Source organism: Cyprinus carpio, chromosome B21 (assembly GCF_018340385.1).
Source record: "Cyprinus carpio isolate SPL01 chromosome B21, ASM1834038v1, whole genome shotgun sequence".
NCBI classification, from domain to species: Eukaryota; Metazoa; Chordata; class Actinopteri; order Cypriniformes; family Cyprinidae; genus Cyprinus; species Cyprinus carpio.
In genome coordinates, this window is record NC_056617.1 from 13,150,488 (window position 1) to 13,178,398 (window position 27,911).

The 27,911-nt window shown below is 35.5% G+C and overlaps 2 protein-coding genes and 1 non-coding gene across 6 annotated transcripts; 1 reads left to right on the top strand and 2 right to left on the bottom strand.

The window, feature by feature from the left end:
- Positions 1-5,391: 5,391 nt before the first annotated feature.
- Positions 5,392-14,470, bottom strand: uimc1 (ubiquitin interaction motif containing 1). Of its 2 annotated transcripts, none has more exons than XM_042747504.1 (18): positions 14,103-14,470; positions 13,677-13,752; positions 13,447-13,574; positions 12,724-12,981; positions 11,689-12,063; positions 10,864-10,930; positions 9,744-9,832; positions 8,965-9,351; positions 8,506-8,751; positions 7,624-7,685; positions 6,991-7,106; positions 6,846-6,901; positions 6,475-6,688; positions 6,258-6,315; positions 6,054-6,162; positions 5,938-5,986; positions 5,804-5,849; positions 5,392-5,707 (listed from the first exon to the last, which is right to left on the bottom strand). In XM_042747504.1, exons 1-18 carry the CDS (start codon positions 14,208-14,210, stop codon positions 5,539-5,541), a joined length of 2,613 nt encoding a protein of 870 aa, XP_042603438.1. In that variant the 5' UTR covers positions 14,211-14,470; the 3' UTR covers positions 5,392-5,538. The 2 variants fall into 2 exon arrangements, with proteins under 2 accessions (XP_042603438.1, XP_042603437.1); XM_042747503.1 differs by having other exon boundaries at positions 11,581-12,063.
- On the bottom strand, positions 10,471-10,600 carry LOC122141361. Its single transcript, XR_006157747.1, has one exon.
- An 887-nt stretch (positions 14,471-15,357) lies between the features above and the next one.
- LOC109055526 (zinc finger protein 346-like) lies at positions 15,358-19,591 on the top strand. Of its 3 annotated transcripts, XM_019072724.2 has the most exons (8): positions 15,358-15,515; positions 15,892-15,995; positions 16,890-16,979; positions 17,078-17,225; positions 17,497-17,703; positions 18,493-18,592; positions 18,683-18,807; positions 18,863-19,591. In XM_019072724.2, exons 1-7 carry the CDS (start codon positions 15,458-15,460, stop codon positions 18,804-18,806), a joined length of 831 nt encoding a protein of 276 aa, XP_018928269.1. In that variant the 5' UTR covers positions 15,358-15,457; the 3' UTR covers position 18,807; positions 18,863-19,591. The 3 variants fall into 3 exon arrangements, with proteins under 3 accessions (XP_018928269.1, XP_042603439.1, XP_042603440.1); XM_042747505.1 differs by having other exon boundaries at positions 18,683-19,591; XM_042747506.1 differs by lacking the exon at positions 15,358-15,515 and adding an exon at positions 15,613-15,715 and having other exon boundaries at positions 18,683-19,591.
- The last annotated feature ends 8,320 nt before the right edge of the window (positions 19,592-27,911 follow it).

Genomic DNA, 27,911 nt, shown 5'->3' on the forward strand with positions numbered 1-27,911 from the left:
ACTCGTGGTTGTTAGAGTTGCAAGGAAAAAAAATACTCATATTAGTCATTTATTTAAATATATTTTAACAATTTGATATTAAATATAACATTAGTGGCAGGAAGACTAGCTTTCATTGTGCAAGGGGAGGGCAACAAACAAATACAATCTTTACAATATTGATTGCAAATACTATTGAGAATTTGATTCTTTCCCACTGTCTAAAGATATGGAGCCATGCGTGGCTTAAAAATAAATAAATAAATACAAAATTTAGAAAATGCAATGTAGACTATTGTGTAGGATATACACTTATTTAAACCGATCTGTTATTTATATATGATCAATCATTATTAATTATTAATAATAAAAATATCATCTTTTTCATTTTATCCATAACAAGCCCTATACAAATAAGAACAAAACTCAATTAATATTATTACAAAAACAAAAATAATAATATTATAAATAATAGTAATAATAAAAATAATAAAAAAAACAAAAATAATAATAATAATAATAATAATAATAACAGTAATAATAATAACAACAATAATAATAATAATAGTGCGTAAATATGATGTAATGGGTAACTAAATAATAGTTTTAAAGGAATTATGCGTCATAAAAATATAATTGGTTAAATAAATCAAAAAAAATATAGGAATTATGGATTGTGCCATTAAGCAGCAGTCCAGGTCCATTGTTCTTTGTTTCACATATGGTTCTGCATTTCAGCACTAATGGTCAAACTACATTAACGTCATGACATTATCTCTTTGCTGAAACAATATTAAAAATTAAGTCATTTCTGAGGAGATTGCGAATTCATCTTAAAAGTAAAATGCCTTTTAAGAACACAGGAATCTAGCGCACTCGTCCTCACACTGCGTTTAAAAGACCCCAAGGGGGCGCTGTTGCTCAGTTTCTGTGAGTGCTAAACTGCATTCTTCTCAGTCGATTTATCCCCAAGTATATGACAGTTGAGAAGTGCTTAGACGTTCAACATTCTCTTAATACTGCAGCAGAATTGATTTGTAAATGGATCAATAACGTATTTTGCCTAGGCTAGGCTATTTGAAACGGGTAATTTACGCATGCTTGCACTTCAAATGCACTGTACTTCCAGAAATACAAGGCCACTTAAAGAGAGTACACTTTCATGAATGCTTTTTTTTTTTTTTTTTTTTTTTTTTTTGCAAGACAAACCTTAAAAATTTGATGATGTAAATTTTTTTTCAAAGTTTTATTTTAAAGTACATTTTAAATCATCATATTTTAATAATCTTTTGTTGTGCTTTAAAGAAGTAGGCCTTCAGTTATTTTGATGTTTGGACTAACATACAAAAATGCTTGATATTAATTTTAACTGTGCTATTCAATTAAATTTCTATATATTTCAAGTGCACTAATTTGCAGCTTCATCATTACAAATGTATAATTTCATTTTTTTTTTTTTTATAAATATGACATTCAACAGAAAAGCAGGGTCTGGGTCATGCAGAAAAGCACTCTTAAGTTCAACAAATGCATCTAAATAAATAAATATATATATTTTTAATTTTATTGTAAATAACATGCAAGTAATGAGAATGCTAAAGTGTACTTCTTTTTCACAATGGTAACAGAGATATGTTAAGTGATATAATAACTGTTTTGTAAACACACTTATGTAATGTAACAGCTTTATATAAGCAAGCAATTGCAGCATCAATTAGTACCTATTTGCTAAACTGTCTCAACCGATGGCATGATTGTGTTTGTCTGACCTATGGCATGTTCTATGATCCATATTTGGCCCTACATACATGTGTTATTGGTATTATTTTTAGACAGGACCCCAAAATAATGTTAACAGGCAAATGTGGAAAACATTGCATATAGAAGGAAATAGGTAGAGGGTGGAAGAATAAATAAATAACTGAATACATACAAATCCTCTGATGCACATTTATTGTGGTTCAGTTCAGGCATGTTCCCCTAAACACAGAATCAGGTCATTTAGATCCCAAACCAGGAAATTTGCCTCCTTTTTTGTGGTACAGCCAAGTACTATTATATTAAAATCCCTGAACCATCAAACATTACTGGAAGCCTCAAGATATACAGTACAGTAGACGCAAGCAATTCTAATAGGCTTAGACAGAATGAACTCTGTTATTTCTCATGGACATTTGAAATGACTATACCTCAGATTAACCTGGAAATCTTGAAGACAGAGGAACTTTTGATAGAAACCACCTGTTTGAACAAATATCTTTACTGTCTGTGCAGCCATTAAATATTAAAGATTTATTCATGTATGATGTTTTGTTTATGTATTCTGGCATATGTCTCACACGTTTACATATTATATTTATATTTATAAAATGCTATAAATCTTAAATCCTATTTAACATTAGTGCTGTCAAACGATTAATCGCGATTAATTGCATCCATAATACATTTTTTGTTTATGTAATATATGTGTGTGGACTGTGCATATTAATTATGTATATATAAACACACACACATACAGTATATATTTAAAAAATATTTACATGTAATTACATGTATATATTTAAATTTATATATATATATATATATATATATATATATATATATAAATAAACCATATTGTTCTAAAATATTACATGCATGTATATGTATTTATATATACATAATAAATATACACAGTACACACTACACACACATATATTATGTTTAAAAAAATATATTTTTATTATGGATGCGATTAATCGTTTGACAGCACTAATCCTAATATTTCCAAACTATATATAAATAGTTAGTTAGACAGACAGACAGACAGACACACACAGACACACATACTAATATTGCAATATATAACAGCATTGGGTGGGCTGGTAAAGTATTTAAACTAATTTAAGTAGGGAAAATGATATCATACCAAAAATAAACAAAAGCCTATAGGCAGCAGTGCCAGAGAGAGGAAACATTCCACAGGAAGTGGCTGAAATGCTTGCTGGACAAAACAACATAGCAATGGTACTTTCGAGTTAAAGCTACTTTAATTTCTTGAAAACCGACCTTGACCCAATGGAAAAGCAAGCTTCTCAGGAAGTTTGTGGCATCCTGAAATTAGATAGCTTAAATGTCAACATACGTATTGCAGCAGTTTTCCTTTCTGCACTCTCTTGGCAATGAAATATGAAATATGACACTTCATGTTTTAGTTTGCAGTCTTGCAAGAAATACTGCTCAGTATTAACAACTCATGAGCTTCCTTACTTGTATCAGTTCCCACAAGTCAGAGGCAGGAGCCCTAGAGGCTGTAGGCCACAGGGATTCTGGGTTTCTGCCAAATAGAGCAGACGAGTGCTTAGCTGATAATCTAGTTTGTCAATGAAACAAAAACTGGACCTGTTTCACTCTGGATTTGAAAACCTTTAAGCTAAAACTAAAATCCATTCCAAATTCAACAACAAAAAAGCCTTTGTTTCAGGTTTTTTCAGAATAAAATATGCTTCACAATATCACATTCACAAATGTAGAGCTGTGAATTACGCCGACTTCACCCTGATGACAAATTAACACATACTCACAAGTGATAACAAGAGCTACGGTTTATAATTACAATGAAAATTAAATCAAGACATGCAGGCCTCTTTCAAAACTTATGTACCAAGTTTCCCCACTTCCTGATACTCCTTACTTTTGTGTATCACAAGATAGGGCTGCATGTTCTGTTTTTTTCTAAGATGAAATTAGGGTGTAGCATTTCCAAGAATTTCAGGCATGCACAATCATTCACATACAGATCCTCTAGCTACTATTTTAGCATATTTCAGTGTCTAGTAATATGGGAACTTGTTTTAAAGCTTTGCAATAATACCAGCAAACATCATAAGAGCTATTACTTTAATAATCACACTTACTAGCTCTTTAAGTCTGTTTATTTAACCTTTACTTTAAAGTTTAAAAAAAAAAAAAAAAAAAAATAAACATTAAAATAATATTAAAATATTTTAGCAATATAAAACCTTATATATATATATATAAAAAAAACTAAATAAGGAAACTGTAAGACTTTACAGTAAAGGTCAATTTGTTATTATTAACTGTAAATTTTAAGTTAATGCATTTGTTATAATAACCTAAAATTTTTTTTTTTTTACAGTGTTTATTAATCTTGGCAAACGTTCTACATATGCTAATCAATTTTTAAAACTGTGTATGCATTTAACAGTTTAACAGTGTACAGTAAATGCAAATTAATGTTTTACCTATTAATTAATGTTTAATTAACTACTAATTAATGTTACCTACAAATGAATGTTTACCTTGACTGAATAAATGCTTAATGCTTAATAAATGGTTAATAAATGCTTAAGAACATAAAAGTTCTTTGTTAGTTTGTGATAACTAATACAGCAAGTAATGTTAATAAATTGAGTGTTATTGTAAAGTGATACTAAAATAAAATAAAATATACTAAAATGTATCATTAAAACATAAAAAATTTAAACATAAAATAAATAGGATCTTTAAATGGTTTAAAATTTGCCACCACATTTTATTGTTAATTACAGATATTGGGTCCACAAAAAGTATGTTTTGTCCATGCTTTAGGACATTCTCATGAATCCCTATATAACTGGGTCACAGCAGTTTAAATGAGAACTGTCCCGCAGAGAGCATCACCCCCACCCCCTCACTCTGTGACATGCATTCCTCGTGTTTCCCTCCATATTCTTTCTTTTCTTCGAGCACATTTGCCCATGTGCAGGGGCAAAGCAGCAAGACACAGACCAATTCAGTCATCATCTTTGTTATTGTAATCTGTTTTAAGGAGTCAAGTGACATACAGAGATTCACTGTCATGTGACTGATAATCATAGGAAATGTTTCTTGAGCACCAAATCTGTTCTGAATGATTTCTGAAGGACCATGTAACTCTGAAGTCTGGAGTAATGAACTTCCATCACAGGAATACATTACATTCTGAAACATATTAAAATGGAAAAGTTATTTAATTTTTAATAATATGTAACTATATTACTATCAGAGATAATATTAATATCAGACATATAAATAATCAAGCTGGTCACTGCATGGACTTTCTTCTTCCAAGAGCTGCAATATGAAAATTCCACAAGGTGGCGCTATTGCCACACAAATTACTGCATACAAATCTGACTCTGCTTATCATAAACCTTACTGAAGTTTATATAAAACAGACTAGATCAGCATATTAATATTGAATTACTTTATTCCGTGTGGTTTAAATATTACTAGTCACCCTGTAGTTCATCTGCGTGGAGAACATTTTCGCCCTCATGCAAAATTTCCGATTAAAATTGGCCAAGCAACAGTAAATGTGAGCACACCTTTATGGATAGGCGGTCCAGCCAGATGAGTGATATAAAGATAAATATCAAATCAGACTTTTCATGAGGTGCCAATATTATTTAATACAATTTTATAAGAAAACAAAGACTTAAATAGATACAATTGTGCACTTTTCATTTTATAAAAAGCCATACAAATGGAGAGGCAGTGAAAAGCACAGACACAAGTAATACTAAAAGCATGTTGACACTATTTCTTGAATTTTCTCTTTCTTGAGAGTCTTTGGCTGTTCTTAGAGGAGTCAGTAAGGCACTCAGTGTTCTCTGATCGAGGAGTGAAGGTGTTACTGGTACAGGAAGTCATCGCTGAGCAGTCTACACTTTCAGAAGTCCTCATCACCGCATGATCGGCAAGGCCACTGGGGAACCATTTATGTAATAATTACTGTTGATCTGGATAAACATGAAGGCATATGCACATCAAACATGTTTAGCAAACAATATTGGAACTGTACCAGTTGCTTGTTGTAGAAACATCAGATGGACCAGGTTCATCAGTGCCTGTAAGTATAGAACTGAATGTAATAAAAGGCCTCATCTGTCAAACTTTATTGGCATAAACGCCAGAAATGAGAGAAAGATTACACACCAGTATGTCTCCGCTCCGTCCGGTCCAGAGCAGAAAGCAGGCCGTTTTCCTGCAAAAGCAGTTATGTTGACACTTGATACAAACACCATACAAAACTACTTAAAACCTGCTGTTACCTGATTAGCTCTTGAGTCTTTCTTTCCAAAGCACAAACTGACATGTTCTGGATACACCTGGAGTGTAAAAAATCCCTGACACATGTAACACTTCTCCATCTGTGTTGACCTGCAAAGAAAATACAATTAAAATGTCAATTTTTTTTATGACACTGCTATTTTTGTTTAATGATCTTTCAGTGTTTGAATGTTTATTGTACCTACTTGCCAGATTGCTGAGTTTCATCAAAATTTCTTTTGGTCCTTTTCCTTCGGGCAACAACTACAATAACAAAATATCTCACTTCACAAATTTCTTGTCATATTCCACAATTAACAGCCATGTTGGCATCATAATATTTGCATGCTGAAATTGACTGGTCTTCTTTCTTACATCTATTTGCATACTGGAAAGTTGAAAAAGTGCTATTAGAGAGCTAACCTTGTGATTGCTCTTCCTGGTGGTCTGCTTCACCATCACAGTAAGCTGCGTGTATCTCGATCTTGCTTAAGGGGAAGAGTTTGGAGCACATGGGGCATTCCAGCTCCTGACTGTGAAGAGGAGCTGCCTCTTGCTCCATTATCTCCTCCTCTACAGCAGGAGCACCTCCTCCCTCCTCTACCTCCATCACCTCACTGTCAGCATGAGACTGGGGCTGTGAATGAGAGATCCTCACTTAAAATAATAAGGTCTTATTGAAATTCATTCAGATCCTGTCTGGTTGTAAATGGAAGTCTTTATGGTCTGTTGTATGAGGTTCCTTTTAGGAGGCTGCATTTGGATTGGAACAGAGTTGTATGGTGCTACTGTACCTGAGCAGGACTGGTCACCATTAGTTCTGGTGTGCTGTTTTGAGTCATCTGAGTCTCTGTATGAAGAACATGCAACTAAATTAAATTTATACCAGTGGAAAAGTTTTCATCATCTTCTGAAGGGTTGGAAACTTGAGTCACATACCTGGACAAATGATCTCATCCTCTTCACAATGCTTGTGATTCTGGGCCTCTTCTTCCTCCTGCTCAGCTGAACATTGTATTTGAGTTTCATCTGAAGTATCCCATGGAGCACTTTTCCTGTCAACGTGATGTGTTAGGACAGCTTTATAATACTGTTGTGGTGCTATGTGTCCTTGCTTTCTAAAGTAAATCCCTGTCCACTTTCACTGAAATATTCTGGCAGATATTTACTGCCATTATCTTTATTTTCAAAAATAACTCAAACATTACACAGTGTACAACCTATTCAACCTACGTACAACCTATTTTTTGCAGGATTCTTTGAAAAAAATTGCATGCACATCTATACCTATATACACACACACACACACACACACATATATATATATATAGCAGTGATTGCAGCAAATTTGATGCTGACTGTGTTTCTGACATAAGCACGTCACCCAATTCTTTCAGTGGATGGAATGTGTAACATAGGTTACAAAAAGCTACTTTGACGGAAATACAAACACCAGAGCAATTTTCAATCGTGTGTTTTTCTGTTTGTTTGTTTTTTTGTGGAAAAAAAAAAATCTTCTTTTTAATGTAACTACATCTAAGAGCGAAGAGAACGAGACACCTAAAAGGTTACCTGGAAGGTTTATTTAAAGCGGCAGTTACAGGCTCCTCACTGCTGAGGAAAGGGGGTTTTTCCTGTTGAGAAAGCAAACAAGCTATCAGTAACAGGTGCAGCAACATTCTTAACATTTTGTCTTTGTTCCAGTATATAAAATAAATGGCGCGTCATCTTGTGGTTGATGATGGTATTACACCAAAATACAAGTAAAAAACCCTGTATCCTCCTGGGACCCAGCTACAGACATTTTTCCTCTTTTTTTCTTCTTTCCTCAAAAATGAATGTCTCAGGAGACCTTTAGGGTTTCAAACCAGATTACGCCTTTTTATTATGCCTCTGTTGAAGACAGCAGGACATAGAGCATTTTTTATGACATTTTGGGGACACAACAAGTGAATAAGGAAATAATTTGTATGTATTTTTCTCTCTAAATAAATAAATATATTTCTATGAAATATGAGATTCTTATAAAAATGTTACCAAGTTGTTACTCTCATTAATACACATTTTTTTTCTATGTATATACAATGCATAGAGAAGGAATATCCTTTTCTATATGTTTAAACATACTGTATAAAGTAAAATAGTATATCAAATCGTTCTGTAATACTATTACAAAATTTTATAAAAAAAAATTGGCCTAGAACTTGAAAATTGATTGGTGAATAAAAACCTTGTTTTTGCCTATATTGTCTTTTTCCCTAATAATTGCGTCCCTCTACAGAGGATACAGCATATAACATCAATAAAATATCTACAAAAGCTACCAGGAGCCATGGATCCAAGCAGACATGCTGAAAATCTGACTACATAATCCTTTCAAACGGTGAAATTTCTAGATCTATACAACAAATCCAATGACAGAGGTTAGAATGATGTCAAGAACAATATACTAACCACTAGCTCATCTTTTGTCTCTGGAGATGACAAAACTATGTATGTTTCACTCTGCCCGCCCTCAGCGTCATCCTGTGACCCCACCACAGACTCCTCCTTGGCTTCGTCCTTCTCTTCTTCTACTTCTGTTCTGTTATTTTCTTTCTCTGCCTCTTCTTCATTCTCCTCCTCATCTTCTGACAGCTGAGGAGCTCTGTGGCGCTTCCATCTCCTTGCACCAAACGGCCTCTCTGAGCCAGGACACACCTATATTTAAAAAAAAAAAAAAATACACATTCCATCATTGGCCAATCCACGTTTAAATATTGTATTAAAAAGATATTGTTACAGTGGTCTTGGCAACCATAAAACAATTGTAAATATGTCACGTAATTCATCTTCATGAGGAAAGCTGGTAAGTTTGAGTTCTTACGGCCCGCAATATAACTGTTGTAAATGAATGCAGCTGATGTCACTCACTGGCTGTCCCCAGTCTGCTTTGTGCAGCAGCTCTCGCTGGGCCTCCTTCAGGCTCTTCTCATACACCTCCATTTGACACATGATCACACGTGTGTACTCGTCCGGGTTTTGCCCCATGGGGCAGAAAGGCACTCCCCAATAGTAAGAGATAGTACATTCTCCCTTTTCCACTGAAGAATGTGGAGATTTACAGTCGGAGGATTTGAATGTTATACCCTTGGATGCTTTCAAGTCCTCTTCCAGGACAGACCGGGACATCTGTGTGTCTTGTGTAGAAGAACAGAGTGTGATAATAGTTGGAGAGATGCAGGACTGGGTTGGGGAAAGCTCAGTCTTGATTGGCTTAAAAATCTTTTCCTTGCACAACACTGGGCTGGGGGAAAGAACCTGGAATTGACAACACTTTCCAATTAAGAACCATATTCTGGTCGAACCTTGCTGTTTACATGTTCTATAGCTATTGGAATATTCCTGTATACACATAAGCATATTTCCAATAAACTATGACATGCACATACCTTTTCTATCTCTTTGTAAGAAAAATTAATTATTTTTTTTTGTTTGGAAACACAGATATGAATGTTCATTTTATGGTTGCCATCCTGACCCAAAATTCTTAATTTTATCTTAATCTGGTTATGGCAATAAAGGGGTTTCATAATAGGAATATGACCAAATATTCTGAATATGTCTTATACCCTTTCTTCAACTGACCAGCCATTAAACATGCAGTTATTTTTAATATACAAACTATATAACTATAAAAGTACAGTACCTACCTCTTCACTGACATCATCTTCATCATCTGTTAAATGCAAGACCATGTGACTAGTAAATTCATTCCAAGACTGAGTGTTTGGAGCAGTTTCTGCAGTTGAAAACACAATGAAATGATTAGGGCTAATTCAAGCGTTCAGCACAAAATCACATATATAACTATCGCTATATACTACAGTACAAAAAATTGTGTGTGTTTTTGGTTTTTGAAAGAAGTCTTAAACACTGTTCACACCAATAACAGTAACTATAAAGCTAACTATAAAGATAACAACATTAGCGTCCACACCAGTGAATGATATCATTTATTCGAAGCACACGCTCGTCTGCAGCTTTAAAATCTCGAACTCGTTATAGCAGGATGGATTCTGACTGGGTGTCAATGTTTGTGTCAAAAATTGTTCTGAAAGTGATTCCAACGATATCATTTCTCTGTGCCTTTATCGTCATTGCTGTGGATTGTACTCTGCTACTCTGTAATATTGAGAACAATCTATAGAACTGTACTTTTATCGTTATCTTTATAGTTATCGTCCTTGGTGTGAACAGGCCTTTAGACTTTAAACATTTCTTGTAGGATTTTTTGATTAACAGAATGTTCGACAGATCAGCATTTATTTGAAGCACAAATCTTTTGTCATCTATTTTTACTGTCACTTTTGATCAATTTAATGCATCCTTGCTACACAAAATTTTGTATTTCTAAAAATAATATATAATGAATTTAAATTTGTATGGAACCATCGCACAGAGAACCCAATAACTTGACAGGCCCTGTCGGCAGGAACCAAACTCACTCTGTGTGGTACCAAATACTGCAAAACACTGCTCAGTCTTGCAGCAACAGTAGGTCAACCACACACGCAGCTCAAAGCATTAAGTAATTGCTTTTCTGTTGCCATAAATCAAACTCAAATTGCCTTGATTCTTTACTAAACACTAAAGTATTTAATTTGATACAACTATATGGCCTTAAAGAACCTGTGCATCTTCATACCACTTGGAAATGAAGTATGCACATTAATTTGTATTTGAAAACTACAGACTCTTAGTTCTAGGCCCTACGGCTCTTGAGTAAACTGTGCAAACATGAAGAGGAGATGAGTGCAACAAATGGCATACCAGTGTCAGATTTTACATTCTCATCCCGAGTGGTCTGATCCTCCAATTGCTTAAGATTAGGGGTTTTCTGTTAAAATAATAACACAATAGAGTTACAACACAAATAGAAAATGTCAGTCAGGGGTGCTCAATCTCATTTCTGGAGATATAGGCCAAATCCCAATTCACATACTATGCATCCAATACAGAATGTAAGAGAATCAGCAACATAGTGCGCCAAACATTTGAAGATAGCATACTATCTAGCAGATTTTACCTTACTGGGTAGGTCTCAAGTAGCAGGATTGTGCCATTTTAAGTAAAACGATTTTTTTAAAATGATTAGAACATTAGAAAGGATTAATCTAGGTAAAGCTAGTCTTCTACAAATACAAGTGACTTTCAAATACAGTTCTCTGAGGAATACACACTACCATTCAAATGTTAAGGCGTAAGATTTTTTGAATGCTTTTGAAAAGAAGTCTTGTGCTCGCCAAGGCTGTATTCATTTGATCAAAAATGCAGTAAAACAGTAATATTCTGAAATATTTTTTACAATTTCATATAAATGTTCAAGATTACTATTTCAAGATTAAATAAAAATGTATTGGAACATTATATATGTCTTTACTTTTTTGATCCTTGATGATTTTTTTTTTTTTTTTGTCCAAACAAAACCCAAAACTTTTGAACAGCAGTGTAACTGCTAAACCTCTCATTCAAAGATGTCCTACTTACACTTGCTACAGTGACATCTTCAGTGCTGTTTTTAGGCACAAATTTGGGGCTTGATCTTTTAGAAGGTGAAAGGCAAGTATATGGACCTGTGCTCAAACCTTGGCTTACTTGTGTTGGTAAATGAGTATCTTCATCAGATATTTGAGTATCGTCTTCACTTGCATTAGTATTTTTACAGCAGTCTTTGTCCTCTCGCAAATCTTTTTTTTGTTTGAAGTCTTTCTGAGTGAAGACTGGGCATTTGGAAAAGGGCAGATCTTCCTGCTTGGGGGATGTAGCAGCAGCGCTGTCCTGTGTGTGAAAATTTGAGTCTGTGCTTGCCGGGATGAGGTCCTGACTCAGTTTCTCTACACATACTACAGGGTGACGAATGAAGCAGCCATGCCTGGTGAAGAGAGGGGATGTCTGGGACTGGGAATCTGAGACAGATCTGAAGAGCTCAGGAGTGCTGCTGATGATTGTCTGTTTATCTGAGGTCTTGTCCTAGGAAGATACATGAGCATAAAGGAAACAAAGCGGAAGGTTAATACTTTTGTAATTAATCCTGTAAAGCCTGACCAAAAAATGTCCATGTCCAAATGTTGTTGTTTTTTTAAATGGAAGAGTTTGTTGAACCAAAATCATAAAAAAGTTTGCATATCATATTTGATACATCAGACTTTTACAGCTCATATAGTATCATAAAATTCGAATATGGAGCTCATACCAGAGAAGGAAAGAAACAACAACTAAAATGCATATAAGCCCCAGTTGTCATTGATATCAAGAAGATATTTAAATGATTAGCTTTATGATCAAAGCTCTGTAGTTTTTGTTGTGGAAAACATATCATGGAATGCAATACATTACAATGATGACTGAGAGATAAACATCAAAAGCCGTATGTTTCATATTAAATATATTCATTTTAATAGTTTCAGATAAGATATAGAATTATAATAAAGGGCCTAATAAAATTTAAACTGTCAATCAGATAACAGAAGGCATATAGAACATTGTGTACAACAGATCAGTAAAGTTTTGAGAATGTTGATAATTTAGAGGCCTTAGAAGTGTGCATATGAAATATGATAAGGTTTTACAAGGTTATGAGGAAGACAATAATTTGATAATAAAATGTAAAGCCATTTAATAACAACTTACCTGAGTGGTAGCAGAAGGACTGGAGACCTGAGCTGGAGAACTCCTCGTTGAAAGATGCGAGGAGGTCGCCTGTGATAGATCAGGCATTTCTGGAAGCGGACTAGTCGTCTCCCTCTCATTCTCACTGTGTGTCTGATCTCGGCCGGGGTACGACAGTTTTCGTCTCAAGCGTGATATCGCATTTGTTACATCCTGCTGTGGTTGATCTGTAGAGCTGGCTGCTTTATCTTGACCCTCCGATGCTTTTACAGTGCTTTCCTGAAGCAATACAAGCAGTTTTTGATTAATACCATCTCGTGCTTTGACTGGTCAAACTTATATAATACACTACACAAGTTTTGCACAAATTTTGAAAGTCAACGCAACTTGATGAAAGACAGAACCAGTCTGAAGATTTTGGATTTCAATGAAAATCACATAAGGTATATATAATAGGCACAGATTCATGTTTGATATTTTGAGATGATGTTAGAATTTATATTGTTTGTTTTTTTCATGCATCTCACAGCAGCGAGGCACACATTTCTAAGTGAATTTGCTTGTTTGTTTTCGGAATGACTTAAAGTCTAGTAATGTGAGATCCTCAATTGTTTAGTGCATGATGCTCAGTTTTCTCCAGTTACAAATTACAATAGTGAACGATGCCTAGTGTTATGAAATCTTTTCCAGTTTAAACGTCATATAATGTACAACAGCCTTAATGAGAATAAATGTTTCACCAACATTAAGACTTTCTGCGATTGCTTTTTGAATGTTGCCGTCGTCTTCCTGCTGTTGTTTCTGGGCAGCACTGTTTGCTTCTTGAGCGCTAAGTCTCATGGCCAGGTCCAGCATCTCTTCTTCTGTCATGTCTGAAATCACAAGTAGAACACCACAAACAGGTCTGAATCAGATGCACACCTAATTTTTCAGGCAAAATTAATGATTTGTTGTGAAATTCTGAGTTACAGTACCTCGTAGCTGAGATTGATTCTCCCTTCTTTTCCACCGGGCTGTCCGAGAGGACCGTTTAAATGAGCAATCTTCCTCCTGAGGATATAAAGCTCAAATTTCAAGTTGGTTTATCATTCCTTATAATTTACCATAAACTTTCATAGTTAAAGGGGTTTCTTTGGGAGATTCAATGGAAGACATGGGGAATGTTTGGAAAATCTTTCAATTTTTTTTGCAGTTCCATTTGATGTTACAGGAACAGAAATTAGCACAACATACCCAAAATTGAATATCTAGTACTAACGGTGAAATGTATTAGAAACAATTATTACCAAAAAGGAAAAGTTGTCGCTGTCCCATTTAGAGACGTTAACTCTTAAACCACACAGAAACCTTTAAACGAAGCCAAATACACAGTATGTGGTTGTCTACTGTATACACAGTACCTCTTCATTTTCAGAGTCAGATATCACCAGGGTCTCTTCATTGTGCTCCACTCTGCTGACTTTCGCTCTTCTTCCGCCTTCATCCGTAGTGCGCTTCCGGCGGGGCATCCTGGCGCGACCTCAACAACATTAATTCTCTCGGCGTCCACCTCTAAACACACTCTCTGAGACTCTAACTGCTCATAAACTTTTACTGAACACGTTCAATGTTCATATTCGATAATACAACGTTAGCTCGGTCGGCCAAAGGCTCAAAAAACAAGGACTTCGATTCCTAGATATTTTCACAAGCTGTTGTCACGTCACGTGACATGAGAGCCAAGGAAAGACCTTACGTCACAACCGAGAGCGCGCGAGCTGGCACGATTTTTTGATTTGATGGGAAGTCCGAGTCATTTCCGCGAATCGGTTTGTTTCAAAGAACTGGTTCAAAAGCGATTCAATGATTCTTTTACGTCATTACAACATTTACTAGGTTTTAAAGACAACTTTAATCCAAATAAGAATGCGATATTTCCAAAATAAAAACAAATCATATAAAAATTAAACTGGATCACTAACATATAGTGTTTTAATACAGAATAGGGTTTTAAAACGCCACTAAATTTTATGGATATAAAATGTGTCATATGTGATATTAATAAATTGTAAGTCATACAGTCACACATTTTTATTATTATTATTTTTAAATTAAGGATGTTCATTGTAAATTCATATGGCCTAACTCAGTTTGAAGCCAAAATTCAGCTCATAAAAACATGAATTTTTGAAACTAAATTTAATTTACACTTACAACAAAACTGTTGTTCAGTGAGCTGTTAGCTCGGATTCAAACCTATTCCTGAACGGATTTTGTGAAATGGTTCACGGAAAGATTCGACTCCACAAAACCAGACGTTGCTCTTAATCACGCCAAAAAGATAAAAGATTTGAGGTGCAAACAATTACATATTCCTGTCAAATCGTAAGCGAAATTACGAGTGTTCATTTATGCATTAATACCACTTAAAACTGGTAAAATGCCAGTTGGGAGATTAAACGTAATTTAAAAGAATGTCAACTTCACTTGCCAGGTCAGAAAGTAACGATTCCTTTAGCAAAAAAATAAATAAATAATAAATAACAACTCGCATAGCACCAACATATTTACCCCTTATTCTCTTACGGACCCTTACGTCATCTGCATTGCTCAGTGGTTGCGAGCACGTGTATAGAAATAGTTTTGTGAAGCATGGTGGATAAATGGTTCACATATTTGTTTGTAAATAGAATAAAAATGGGTTACAGGATATATAAAAAGACGTGTGCCGCGCACGTATCGTCTGCGCGTGCGCGATCCGCCTCCTGCAAACATCATGGCGCAGCAAGAGCCGAATGGAGGTTTTCCATATTTACCTTCAGGGGCGGCCGAGGGTAAGAGATCGGCAACATTCATTCAGAATAAATGGTGTTATATTCGATGCATTATTTATAAGCCAAACGTGAAATTTATTCCAAGAATGTACAGTGCCTGAGAGTGTGAGGGAGTATAAAGCATGGTAGCAGAGCTCAAGCTCTTCAGTGCTCTTAGGACTGCTGCTGTAGTGTCTACTAGGAAGAGCAGCGTATCCAAGGTCGATTTAAGACATAGTCTGAATTTTTGCACCTAAATGCAAATCAAGTCTATTTTAGGTTTGATTTGAGCGTTGCATACTTTGCCTCAAAGCTTTTTTTGTATGCGTGTCTTTTATATAACAATGAAATACCGCTTTGTAGTTACTGTTTCTGATGCTGATCTTTTTTTTTTCAGTGAACCGAATGATAAAGGAGCACAGTGACTTGTTCTCTGATTCTCAGTGTAAAGTGTGTAGCGCTGTCTTAATCTCAGAATCCCAGAAACTTGCACATTACCAGGTATGAATTCACACTCATATGGACAAAGTTTAAATGATCGCATCATTTCCTTTGTTCCTCAGCCAATACAGTACATAATGGGGTTTTGGGGCTAGATACTGATTTCAAGTATTTCAGAATGGCATACTAGCATGCTACTCATACTACTTATGCAGTGTGCTCTGTTTTTATGTATGCTTGCTTTGAATACCCAGACTGCCTATTGAGTTTGAGAAAATCTGCAGTATAGGCCCACAACCATGGTTTTACTTCAAATAAAACCAAAAAAACATGGTTACAATAGTTAAACCATGGTAACCACAAATTAACAATTGTCTTGCTACACTAACCGTAGTTTAACCACGTTGTTTGTAGTAAAACTGTGGTTATACAAATGGTAATCAGTGCGCCAAAAACCATGGTTAATTTAACAGAGAAAAGAGATGGGTACTGTCAGAGACAGAATATAGCAGAGGCGAGCCACTTGAATTACAATAAATGAGAGAAATTTGTGTTCACAATATGACAGTTCTAGTAAACAAACTCTCATGACAGAATAAATACTAGAAGATTTCCCAAGATGGTTCCCCAGTAAGCTGTCCTCCCTTAAAAGGGACAGTATTTGGTATTGTGGATACCAAGTCAGTCTGTATCCCACAATGAAGTGTGCTCAATGACCTTCAAGTTCCAACATTTTGTTACATCACACAAGATTTTTAACATCTCTTCATTATTTGATCAGAGACATTTCTACCCAAACGTTGATGAAACATGCTACATGTATTTCCTACATGCATGATAACTGACTGTTATTTGGTAAATAAAGCTTGGAAAATGTTTCATGACAATTATCCCATGACAAAAGCACTTTACTAAATGTCATACCTTCTAATGTTAGTTTTTTGTCTTTTGTAGAGCAAAAAACATGAGAGCAAAGTACGCCGGTACATGAGTATTCATGGTAATGAGGAGCCCATCGCAAAACGGTTCAAGCCTTCAGGTGATGTAAGTCCGATAAATAGCCAGATGTGATGGAGACTTATTGAATATTGGCTCACAGGTGTGTTTGTGTCCTGCATTAATGCTAGTGTTATGTTTTGCAGACCATTAATGTCGGCGAAGGGGACAAATACAAAGTCTGCAGTGTGTGCAACATGACATTCTCTTCCCCAGTAGTGGCACAGTCACATTACCAGGGCAAAGTTCACTCCAAGAACCTTCGCTTGAAGACCTTTGGTCAGCAGACTCCTGGTAAGAAGACTTGATTATCATGATATTTAGTGCTTAAAATCCTGGAATTATCAGAATGAGATGTGCTCTGCGATCACTTCTTTGTACTGGGTATTTTTGTAATGCATTATACAGTAAAATGCAAAAGAATTGATCATATTTTCAGATTTTACACCTAATAGTTTAGACATTTTCATAAAACATAGGATTGAAATGATGATGATAATGCATATGCTTTCCATTCTGTTTCACACTGAAAAGCTGACCTGCTTTGTTTTTGCTCGTATTCCAGCATTACCTCAGCCCAAAGCGCAGGTGAAGAAGAATGACGTGCTACCTGAAGGTGGGCAGGGGGGGGACCCCGACCGCTTCTGCTCCATCTGCCAGGCTTCCTTCAACAATCCCCTCATGGCTCAGCAGCACTACAGTGGCAAGAAACATAAAAAACACCTGACTAAACAGAAGCTGATGGAGACCTATGGGCCGTCCTCTGCACCAGGTCAGAGCATAGAAGGGGGTCTCGCATCCCATGTGTAGAAGTTGATGTAGACTTTTAAGTGGGAATTACATCAGGAACACATAGCCAGAAATTACCCTTTCATGTAGTAATATAATAATTTATATAATTTAAATACAAATTATTAAACCAATGATGTGCTTTAATAAAGGTGCACACTTCACAATTCTGTGAATGTTCAACTGCATTTGCAAACTTACATTATAAGTATATTATTAAAAAAAAATATATATATTTTTTAGGAGTCAATTAATGGTAATCAACTAGAGTGACAACAACTGAACAAGTTGCACAAAACATAAAGAATATCATTGACCATGTTTACATGCACCTCAAATTATTATATTAATTTGCAGCTATATTTCCAATACAGTGTGTTTATGCATACAGTACGGATTTCTGCAATGCAGATGGAATCACATAATCCAGTCATAAATATGGGACTTACAGTATAATGCAGAATGCCATGGAATTTGGTTAATTTTGGGTGAATAAATCACAAGTAGGCTATACAGTGAATTAAAACACAATATGTGCTGGTGTCTGTAAAGTACAAAAACCATTTGAGCTGAAGTGGCAACATTGATCTGTCATGCAAAAATTAAACCGTGCCGAAACTATATTTATGTGTAAATAGACAAAATTAGAAAGCTGAGATTTTTTTTTTCATACCAAAAGTATCAAAAGCTTATTGCGCATCATCAGAAAAAGTCACCACTAAAAAAATGGATCTTTTGGATGTTGGTTCATTTTTTTATCTATTTTTATCAGCCTCCACACTGAAGGGCTACCCATGTACTGTGTGCAATATTGAGCTGAACTCTGTGGAGCAGTACCAGGCCCACATCAGCGGTTCCAAACACAAGAACCAGTGAGTAACTCATGCTGCTTTAAACAGGCCTTTTCGAAAAGATTTCCTCATCTTATTGGTCGACTAATAACATATTCCCACATTTGACAGTGGCAGACTCAAGAAAGGGCCAAATGCATTTCCCAGTCCCCTTGAAAACTACCAGCCCGTTTTCCAGTATCCACCCAACCAGGAAGGACCAGAGAATGCGGTGGACTGGAACAGCTTCAACTAGGGCTATAAGTGAGAAGATGCTGTCAGACTCCGCTGCACTCTTCTCATTTGTGACAAGCTTCCTCTGTTTAGGCACAGGTCAATGTGTGTCTGCACTGTGCATCTCCTAAGGCCAGCTTTTCACCACACTACATCTCTTCCTGTCTGTTCTTGTTGCTCTCACTCACAGTTGAGGGACCACGATAAACTTCCACAGGTTTTTTTTTTTTGTCCCCGCTCCAAAACCGAAGGCAAGGAGGCAAAACTTTAGAGTGCTGCTTTTTTTCCAATGTTAGGATTGTTTATTAATGTTATGTTAAGTGTTTGTTTGGTTTACAAAAATTCATTTCCACAATCTCCACATACAGATGCAGGTTCTGAAGGTGGTTTCGGGAGATGTTTTGTCTATGTGTTTGATACTCTTACTCTTACTTGTTGCCTATTATTTTAAACTGCTCAAGCTCCATGTTTTGTTAAATGAATGTCTGTGAAGTTCAAAGCTGTTGAATTTGATAGCGTGCAACGTTTGGAAAGTTTGTTACTTAATTTCGGATTTTCTATGTCAAATTTAAAAAAAAAAAAAAAATAATAATTTTTAACCAGTTTTAGTGATTTATTCTAGGCTGCACATTAGTTGTCTTTAATTTCTCATGGCTCCTTACCATTTCCACGTAAACGTTAATCTTTAGGTAGGAACTATACTTTAATTTCAGAAGCTTACTAGAGATTAAAGTTAAAATTGGTGCTTCACTTCTAACATCCAAACTGAACTTGTCCTAGTTATTAAAGGTATACTCCACCTCAAAATGAAAATTTTGTCATTAATCACTTACCCCCATGTCGTTCCAAACCCGTAAATGCTCTGTTCGTCTTCGGAACACAATTGAAGATATTTTGGATGAAAACTGGGAGGCCTGTGACTGTCCCATAGACTGCCAAATAAATAGCAGTGTCAAGGTCCGTAAAAGGTATGAAAGTCATCGTCAGAATACTCCATCCACCATCAGAAGTGCAATCTGGGTTATATGAAGCGACGGGAACACTTTTTGTAAGCGAAGAAAACAAAAATAACGACTTTATTCAACAATTTCTTTTGTCAACAGTCTCCTCTGTGTCTCTCCATATCACCGTATGGTGTGTATGCTCTTCTGTATCGTCCGCACCACAAGGATGTGCGGTTTTCTTTCAAATCAAAGCTAAATACATGTAGAAACAGCGCATCCTTGTGGCGCGGACCTTGACACTGTTATTTATTTGGCAGTCTATGGGACAGTCACAGGCCTCCAGGTTTTCATCCAAAATATCTTAAATTGTGTTCCGAAGACGAACAGAGCTTTTACAGTTTTGGAACGACATGGGGGTAAGTGATTAATGACAAAATTTTCATTTTGGGGTGGAGTATCCTTTAAAGCTGTCCAATCATAGGAAATTAGCACCACATAATAAAGTTGATTTATTTATTTAGTTTATATTTAGGTACAAATTTCATCTTGGCATTGTCACGACACAGATTCCTGCAGTATATTCTGGTGTAACTGTTTTTCAAAGTCAAACTAGTACTACAAGCTGATTAGTCATATATGTACTTTTAAGTTAAAAGCCTCTGTTTAGGATTAATATGAAAACGCTCTAATTATAAAGCGAAAATGCAAAGTATGAAGTATGTATGGCTTGCATTGTTTATTTTTGCAATGTACATTGCAGGTTGTTCTTGGTGCAAGAGACTGATGCTAATGCTAAGATGTAAAATCAGCAATAGTTCAATTAGTGTTTAGATCTATTGAAATGATTCCGTTTAAGAGTCTGTTTATTAGGAACAATTTAAGTCATTGTGAAAGACTGGAGCGTGACCATTAATCTTTGTGTGTCCTCAAACCAAAAGGGTCTAGTTTTTCTTTCTCCCAAGTCTGTTATCATAGATGTATGTTGGGAAATGATACAGATGCATCAAAATCTGTCAATTAACCCAATAGCAGTCAGCAAAAGGACTACTGTAAGTACAGTGTTGCTTAGTTTGGGAGCCTGAAATGTTATATTGACAAATGTTCTTGCGATGTTAAAGTCTTCTAAGCAGTACAACAGCAATTATGTGCTGGATTAAGGCCTTCAAACTTGGTTGTCATCAATGTTTTTTGTTGTCATTTTGCTTTTATTGGTCAATTTTCTTTTTAACAGACAGTGTGAGCCTAAAGAGATGTATGTTACTTTTCATCCAGTAAAATGGTTTGAGAAAAAGAAAAAAACAAAACCCTAGTATTTCAGACTGGTTTAATGAACATACATGCACTCACACAAATTGCTCTCATATCCACCTCATTCAGTGCTGAAATAAGCTATTTATTAAGTGTAATTGATTGTTTTTGTACAACAACAAAAAAAAAAAAAAACTGCCTGACACTGAAATCCTAGCATGTTTCCGTTAGAATGGCTGTGCCACTTCTCTGTTAAAATACGACTTCAATAGGGCAGCTTTTATTATTGTACACTTCTTTTCAATGTAGAAGTCCACATTTATATAAGTTTACCGTTTTCCATCTGCTTATTGACCTTTTCAATAAAGCTGCCATAAGACATGTTAGCTAACTTCTGCTAGAGCCTTTTGGAAGGTTTATATTGCCTTACCTCACCCTGTTTTTGCTACTGTACCTTTAAGAGTTCTGTATATAAATCAACTCTCTTATGATTGGTCAGATTTATGAATACTGAATTATAGCTATTTTAAATGGTTTAATGTGTGTATAGTTATAACGTCTGAATGACCTGTTTGTTTAAACAAATTTTCTACCAATTTTATATATAAATAAGCAAATACTTATAATACCAACATTTCATTCAACAATTCTTTTAACACTAAGCATGTTTGGCAAGCATTTATTTTAACCCTGAATGATACAGTGTAGCTTTAAATTTCTTAAACAACCATTATGTTGTCAGTTAGAGTTAAAAGAATTGTTGACAAACATACAACGTGAGAAACATGAATCACTGTAATAATGATTCAATCCTAAAATCTGAAGTGTTTGCTTATTTAAATCCAGACGGTAACTCTTTTTTTTTTTCGCCAGGCCCTCTAGATGGCGTAATTTACACACTAGCCCCTTTCGTGATCACTACTTTTGGTGAATGAAGGACAATAAAATGTTCTTGTTTTCTCTGATAAATGTTTTCCGATATGCATTTGTATTAATGTAGACTTCTCAAAGTCTCTTACATTTTTTATTCATTTTATTCCATTTTGGTTTCATAGCGTTGCTATACAACATCTGTAAATCAAGTATGGATTGTTAGCAACTTCATAAAATGTCCAATGTCTTTTTTGTTGTTGTTTTTGCTACTGAAATAGAGATAATAAATCAACTCCACAAAAAAAAAAAAAAAAAGTACAAATTAAAAAAGCAGTTGCCTAAACGTTTATAGCTGCTAACAGCAGTTTCTATATCCCTCGTGTGCTGTAAAAACGAATGTGGCTCGTTTTTGCCAGGTATTTCCATTCATAAAAAGCCACTGGGGAGGAGGGCTGACTATTTTCATTGATAAGATCTATTTACTCGAAAGGGGAGGTATCTGGTGCTTTCCATTCACTGAGAGCGAGGGGTACTGCCCCTCCGGTGAGGCGCCAACAACCCAGTTCTATGTTCCCTGTGTGAGCCCAACAACCTCTTAAAGCTTTTCCGTATGCATATTCACTGCAGAGATATTAGCACCATGTTGGGTTTAGCTCTCCTGTGAATTGCAGTTATTTACGAGGATGACAGATTAATCTCTACAAATTTATCCCGACAAAGACGTTTAGAATTACCTGGACTACATTGCCGTGAAAAGAGGATTGTTTCGAGCTGGCTGTAGCACAGTGTACTGTTACTTTAGTGGTTATAGTCTGTAGTTTCATAGTTTGACCCCTACATTTCATCCAAAATGAGGCCCAGGGAGCTTTGGGTCATGTTGAGTGTAACTTGATGAATGAGAGCTGGACTTTGGCAGACCCATTCAAGTTTACACTCGCGTTTCCAAACATGCCCTTGTGTATTGAATGGCCACATGGACACTTGTTTGAACCGAGCGCTGTTTGCTGAACCCCTCTTTGGGTTGTGTAGTCATCCTTTATTTGCTGTTTGTGAGCTTTTGTGGCCTGCATGGAATAGACCTAATGCAAACTGTCCTATTTCTTTTTATATTCATTTTTTTTATCTTCTATTTTTTATTTATCTTAAGGCAAGACTCCTTGATTAATCACAGCACATCGAAATGTTTTGAATTCTGTTTTTTTAATTGGTAAATAAAATGTGCAAATGAGGCACGATGTATTTGAACATGCACTGATTTGCACACATTTTCAGAACAGAAATCTGAACACTGGTTCAAAATTGGTTTTTATGTCATTATGATAGCATATTAGATATTTAGTTCTAGGAGTCAGGGCAAATTATTTATGTTCAAACCATTTTGTAAGAACTATAAAGTTTAGTGTATGTAAGTGTTAATGAAGTGGCGATTTTTGGCTCAGTGCATTAAAAAAGCCCATTTATAAATAAAAAGGCCTTTAAAGATATGAATTGTGATTTAAATCTTCCTTTATCAAATAGATAAAGTTCAATAAAATAAATACTTAAAAAGGCCTTTAAAGATATGAAATGTAATTTAAATCTATCTTTATCAAATAGACAAAGTTCATTACAATAATTACTTAAACATGTTTTTTTTTTTCCTAATCAGAAACAAAATATGCCCAAGACCTTAAAATTGACAAAAGCAAACAAAAAACAAAAAACAAAAAAAACCTTTTTTTATTTTTATGCGTTTGTCTACTGCTATGATTTTATGATTTTATTTTATTTTATTTTATTTGTCCTTTTTGTGGGTTTGTCAGGTCACTTAAAAAATTGTGTGTGTTCCACAGGATTTGTCTATTTATTTTTATTAATTAATTAATTTTTATTTTTTGTAGTTTTGAATAAAGTGTTGATAAGTGAAAGACAGCATTTTTATTTATTTACTTTACACAATTGTCCTTTTATGAGAACACTTATGCTTTATTAAGAATACCTTCATGATTCATTACACACAAGCCTCTATAGCATTTTTTTTTTTTTTTCTAGAGTGTTAATGTTAGGGAAAAATCCTAATTATTTGAATGTTTTAACTCTCATGGATGGTATACAGTATGTGTGTTTGGTTGTGTGGACAGTCAGGATTCAGGAAACAGGGTTTGCTCATGAGTGAAGAGAGAAAGTGTTGTGGAGGGGCATGTGGGCAGCAGGAGGCTGTATTCTCTGTTTTGCCTGTCACAGTTTCAGGGGCTTATTGTCTAGGATGGAGACATCCGGAGGTCAATGCCTCAAACCCTGTGTGAGGCAGGGAACAAAACAGCCCTGTATATGATAAGGCCAAATGGGAATCACAGGTGGCAGGAATGGGCTACATCTATATGGAAATGAGCTCACTGTTCTCAGCGTCTCTCTGCAGCCACTGCTAATTTGCTTGATGCGCTGCTGGCCTCTTATTTTGACATGGGAGGTGAGCTGTTGGCTGGATCTCACAAAAAGTGAAAATGTCCAGGTCCAGCAATTTTTTGTAACTGCTATTTTCTGAATGTTTATTCACCTTACTGTAATTTAGTTTTTAAAAACTTATTTATGTAGCATAAATTAATGGAAAATACAGACATTATAAATACTTTTATTATGTATAAAATACATTAAATAACTTTACTTTAAAAATACATTTAATAAATACATAAATACATTTTTAAAAAATTAAGACTATGACTTCTCCATAATTCTCATTTAATTTTTTAAATAAATACTGGATAATATTGATGCAATAATATTATTTAACCTCACTTTCCAATAAGAACTAATTTCAGAGACACATTAGAAATGAAATAAGCACAGCTGTTGGCTCATATTTTTCACCCTGGATGAGCAAAAGCTTAGTTTAAGCCACAGAAAGGGTTGAGCCTTTCTCTTGAGGTTTTGCAATAATTTTCAAGTGTTTATCCTCCAGAAACAAACAGCCCATAATATATGTTCTATTTCAGCTCAAACATATTATATCCAAAAGAAAAAAAAAAAAAAGAAAAGAAAGAAAATCATGATTTCCCTAGAACCATGTTTCCAGGAATTAACACTACCAGACGTTCATGGGCAGTTACAAAACGGCTGTTTCATAATGTCAGATCGGATGTTTGCTTGACATAATCCAACAAACATGAGAGAATGTGGAACTGGTGATAAGAGAGGGTCAAACATTTGTTTGCCCGATGGGTAGGACTTTTAGGTTTTTGGCCGCTTTCGCTTGCAAATACAAAAAAACAAACAAAGAATATGATTAGTGTTAGTGATTCTTAATACATAACAAATACAATTTTTTTTGTGAAATGTTTTGGTTAAAAAGTGTGCTTTTTCTTTCTTTTGGTCAGTTACATGTTATAGTGTCCATGATAAATGAGAGAGAATATATTACAAAAATCAAGTTAAAGCATTCTTAAAAATGTACTGTGTATTCATGGTTCTATATAATCTTTCTTTCAATTTAATGACTCTAAAAATGTTCATCCTTTATGAAGACATGTAAACATCTTAATCAAAGTTGTCATAAAAAGATACAATCTTCTGACATTTTTATTAGGTTTATTGACCTCGGCACACAGTCACAAAGGTCAGTTTTTGCATGTTAGCTCTATCATATTTTGGGCAGAGCTTTTCAAATATTAATAAGAAGTGAACCAGTTTACTTAAAATATAAAATAAAATAAAAAATGAATATCAAATAAATTCTTTTCAAGAATTTCATACTTTCACTGAGGCCTTTATTCATTAGATATCAAGATAGTTGTCCCAACCTAGAATTTTTGACATTGTTATCTAAAAATAAAAAACATGAATTTTAATTAGGAAATTAAACAATATGCTTTTAATAAAAGATGATGAAAATATTAGACAGGACAAAAAAGATCCTCACATCACTGTGGCTTAAAACAAATGCCACTTGGTTTAAAATTTAGGCACATAATGCAAAGACACTCACATACTTTAAGTGAGACATAAATAAATATTGTAGGGTCTATAAGTATATCTCCTAGGCATTTCTAACATTAGCAGGATGTTTCTAAACAAGTTGCTATTAACCACTGCCGTTAACTTCATACCAGCCCTAAACAAATCCTTCTCTGCATCAGTCCCATAAAGGAAGCTGTATATGTCTGCATGCAACTCTCATGTAAGATTATTTCACCATGAGAGCTTAAAGAAAGACCCATGTACTCCATTTCCTGGCCTCTGAGACAAGTGCAGGTGGCTGAGGGGTTCAGATTACACCCCAATGAACGTTTCCTCTGCCCTCTGGGCCCTCCTTCCCTTCTAGCCCCCCTTTTACCCACCAAACCAAACCTTTCCGTGATCTGAGAATTCCTGCAGACTACTCCTAATTCTTCTGACAGATGGACACACTTAATCTGCAATGGTCAGGCTGGAAGTAAGTGCTACAACCTGTGAACAGGCAGCTAGGACAGCCACCTGTCAGGACCCCTGTCACATGATAGGCACCGCATGGCACAGCTTTTGGGGCATATTGTGCATAAATAAGATTAAAGTTTTACACATTTGAAAAGTCACTTAAAGTGCATTACATCCACTAGAAAAGCACACTTTTTGAGTTCTTTTCTTCTGGGTCTCTGATTCATTCAGAACCTATTCAACATGACAACTATTCAACTTCATACCAAAAAGGGGGTGTTTCCCACAGCATGCCAACAGATGGATATCATTTTGATAGTTTAAGTGTCCGAAAAAGCAGAGACAGAGTGCTGCTCTAAGATCCCATCTAGACCAGACAACAGGTGAGCGGTTACGGTCAGCCGGCAAATCTTACTGATATTCTAACCTATTGAACTTTCCCAGAACAGGGCTCCTCTGTAGACGCACATTATTGCATTGCAGGACCTGTTCCTTGTGCTTTGATCCAGTCAATGTGAAGCAGATCTGTGGCTGTGGCCTTAACAGTGAGATAATGAAAGCAGGCTGGCCGGGAGAGAACTGGCCTGGGACAATGCTTCTCTTTCAGGCAGCTGGCTTGGTGGATGCTTGTACAACAACTAGTAAAGTGACTTTCCAGCTTCAGCACCTTTTGCTGGAAAATGGAGCACAAGTGAGAATGATCTCCCTTTTTTTTGGTTCAGAAAAGACCTTTGTAACTAAGTGCCAAGGTGTTTCCGAGCCTATTCCTGTGTAACAGCCTATGTTTTACCCTGCTTTTGTATAAAATCCTAGAAAAATGTAAAATGACTTGATGTTTACATTTTAATGTAAAGAGTTGGGGAGGGATTTTGGAACATGACTCAGGTCTGATTCAACCCTGGTTTCACCCTAAGGACAATTTCTGATTTTGTTCAGTTGCTCTCTTCGACTGTAAGTGCCCTACAAAGTGGACTTCACAGTAAGTGGGATTCGAAGGGCACTGTGAATGGCATGGGAAAAAGGGAACATCGATTCATCACAGACAGTGGAGAAGGAAATTTACACACCAGTCATTGCGCAAAGTGCACAAGATGAACAGTTATGATAATATTGTGAATGCAGTTAAATAAAATATAACTAAGTCAGAAGCCATACCCATGTCCATATTCCAGGATGACAATGCCAGGATTCATCAGGCTCAAACGGTGAAAGATTGTCCTCCGCAGAGTCCTGAAGTTAACCCCATTGAAAGTCTTTGGGATGTGATGGAGTCGACTTTACTAATATTTCATTGGACCACTTTAAATTTATTGACATTGCATAACACAATCAAGTGGTGCATTAATTTTTGGCCAAGATCTTGTACTGATAGTGGGAAAGTTGAACCACTTTGTAAAGTCGACTCCTGCACATCCCAATGACTTCCAATGGGGTTTAGGTCAGGAAACTGTGGTGACCAATTCATGTGTGAAATTCATTCCTCATGTTCACTGAACCACTATTTCACAATTTGGGCCGGGTGAATATTGACATTGCCAACATTGGGTATGTCTTCATACACGGTTGTTCAAAAAATATATTCATATATGTATATATGAATGTGTGTATAGCATGAATGAAATCTGGATGTGCTACATGCATCATGTGACTTTACACAATCAGTTGCCCCCGTG

Excerpts from the sequence above, each read along its gene's own strand:
- uimc1 (XM_042747503.1), bottom strand. The coding sequence starts at position 14,210 with ATGCCCCGCCGGAAGCGCACTACGGATGAAGGCGGAAGAAGAGCGAAA. Across the intron at positions 7,686-8,505 it reads AGACAAAAGATGAGCTAGTG|GAAAAACCCCCTTTCCTCAG; the intron begins GTTAGTATATTG and ends CTTTCTCAACAG. Across the intron at positions 5,708-5,803 it reads GTTTCTACAACAAGCAACTG|TGGCCTTGCCGATCATGCGG; the intron begins GTACAGTTCCAA and ends ATGGTTCCCCAG.
- LOC109055526 (XM_042747505.1), top strand. The coding sequence starts at position 15,458 with ATGGCGCAGCAAGAGCCGAATGGAGGTTTTCCATATTTACCTTCAGGG. Across the intron at positions 15,996-16,889 it reads AGAAACTTGCACATTACCAG|AGCAAAAAACATGAGAGCAA; the intron begins GTATGAATTCAC and ends TGTCTTTTGTAG. Across the intron at positions 17,226-17,496 it reads CTTTGGTCAGCAGACTCCTG|CATTACCTCAGCCCAAAGCG; the intron begins GTAAGAAGACTT and ends CTCGTATTCCAG.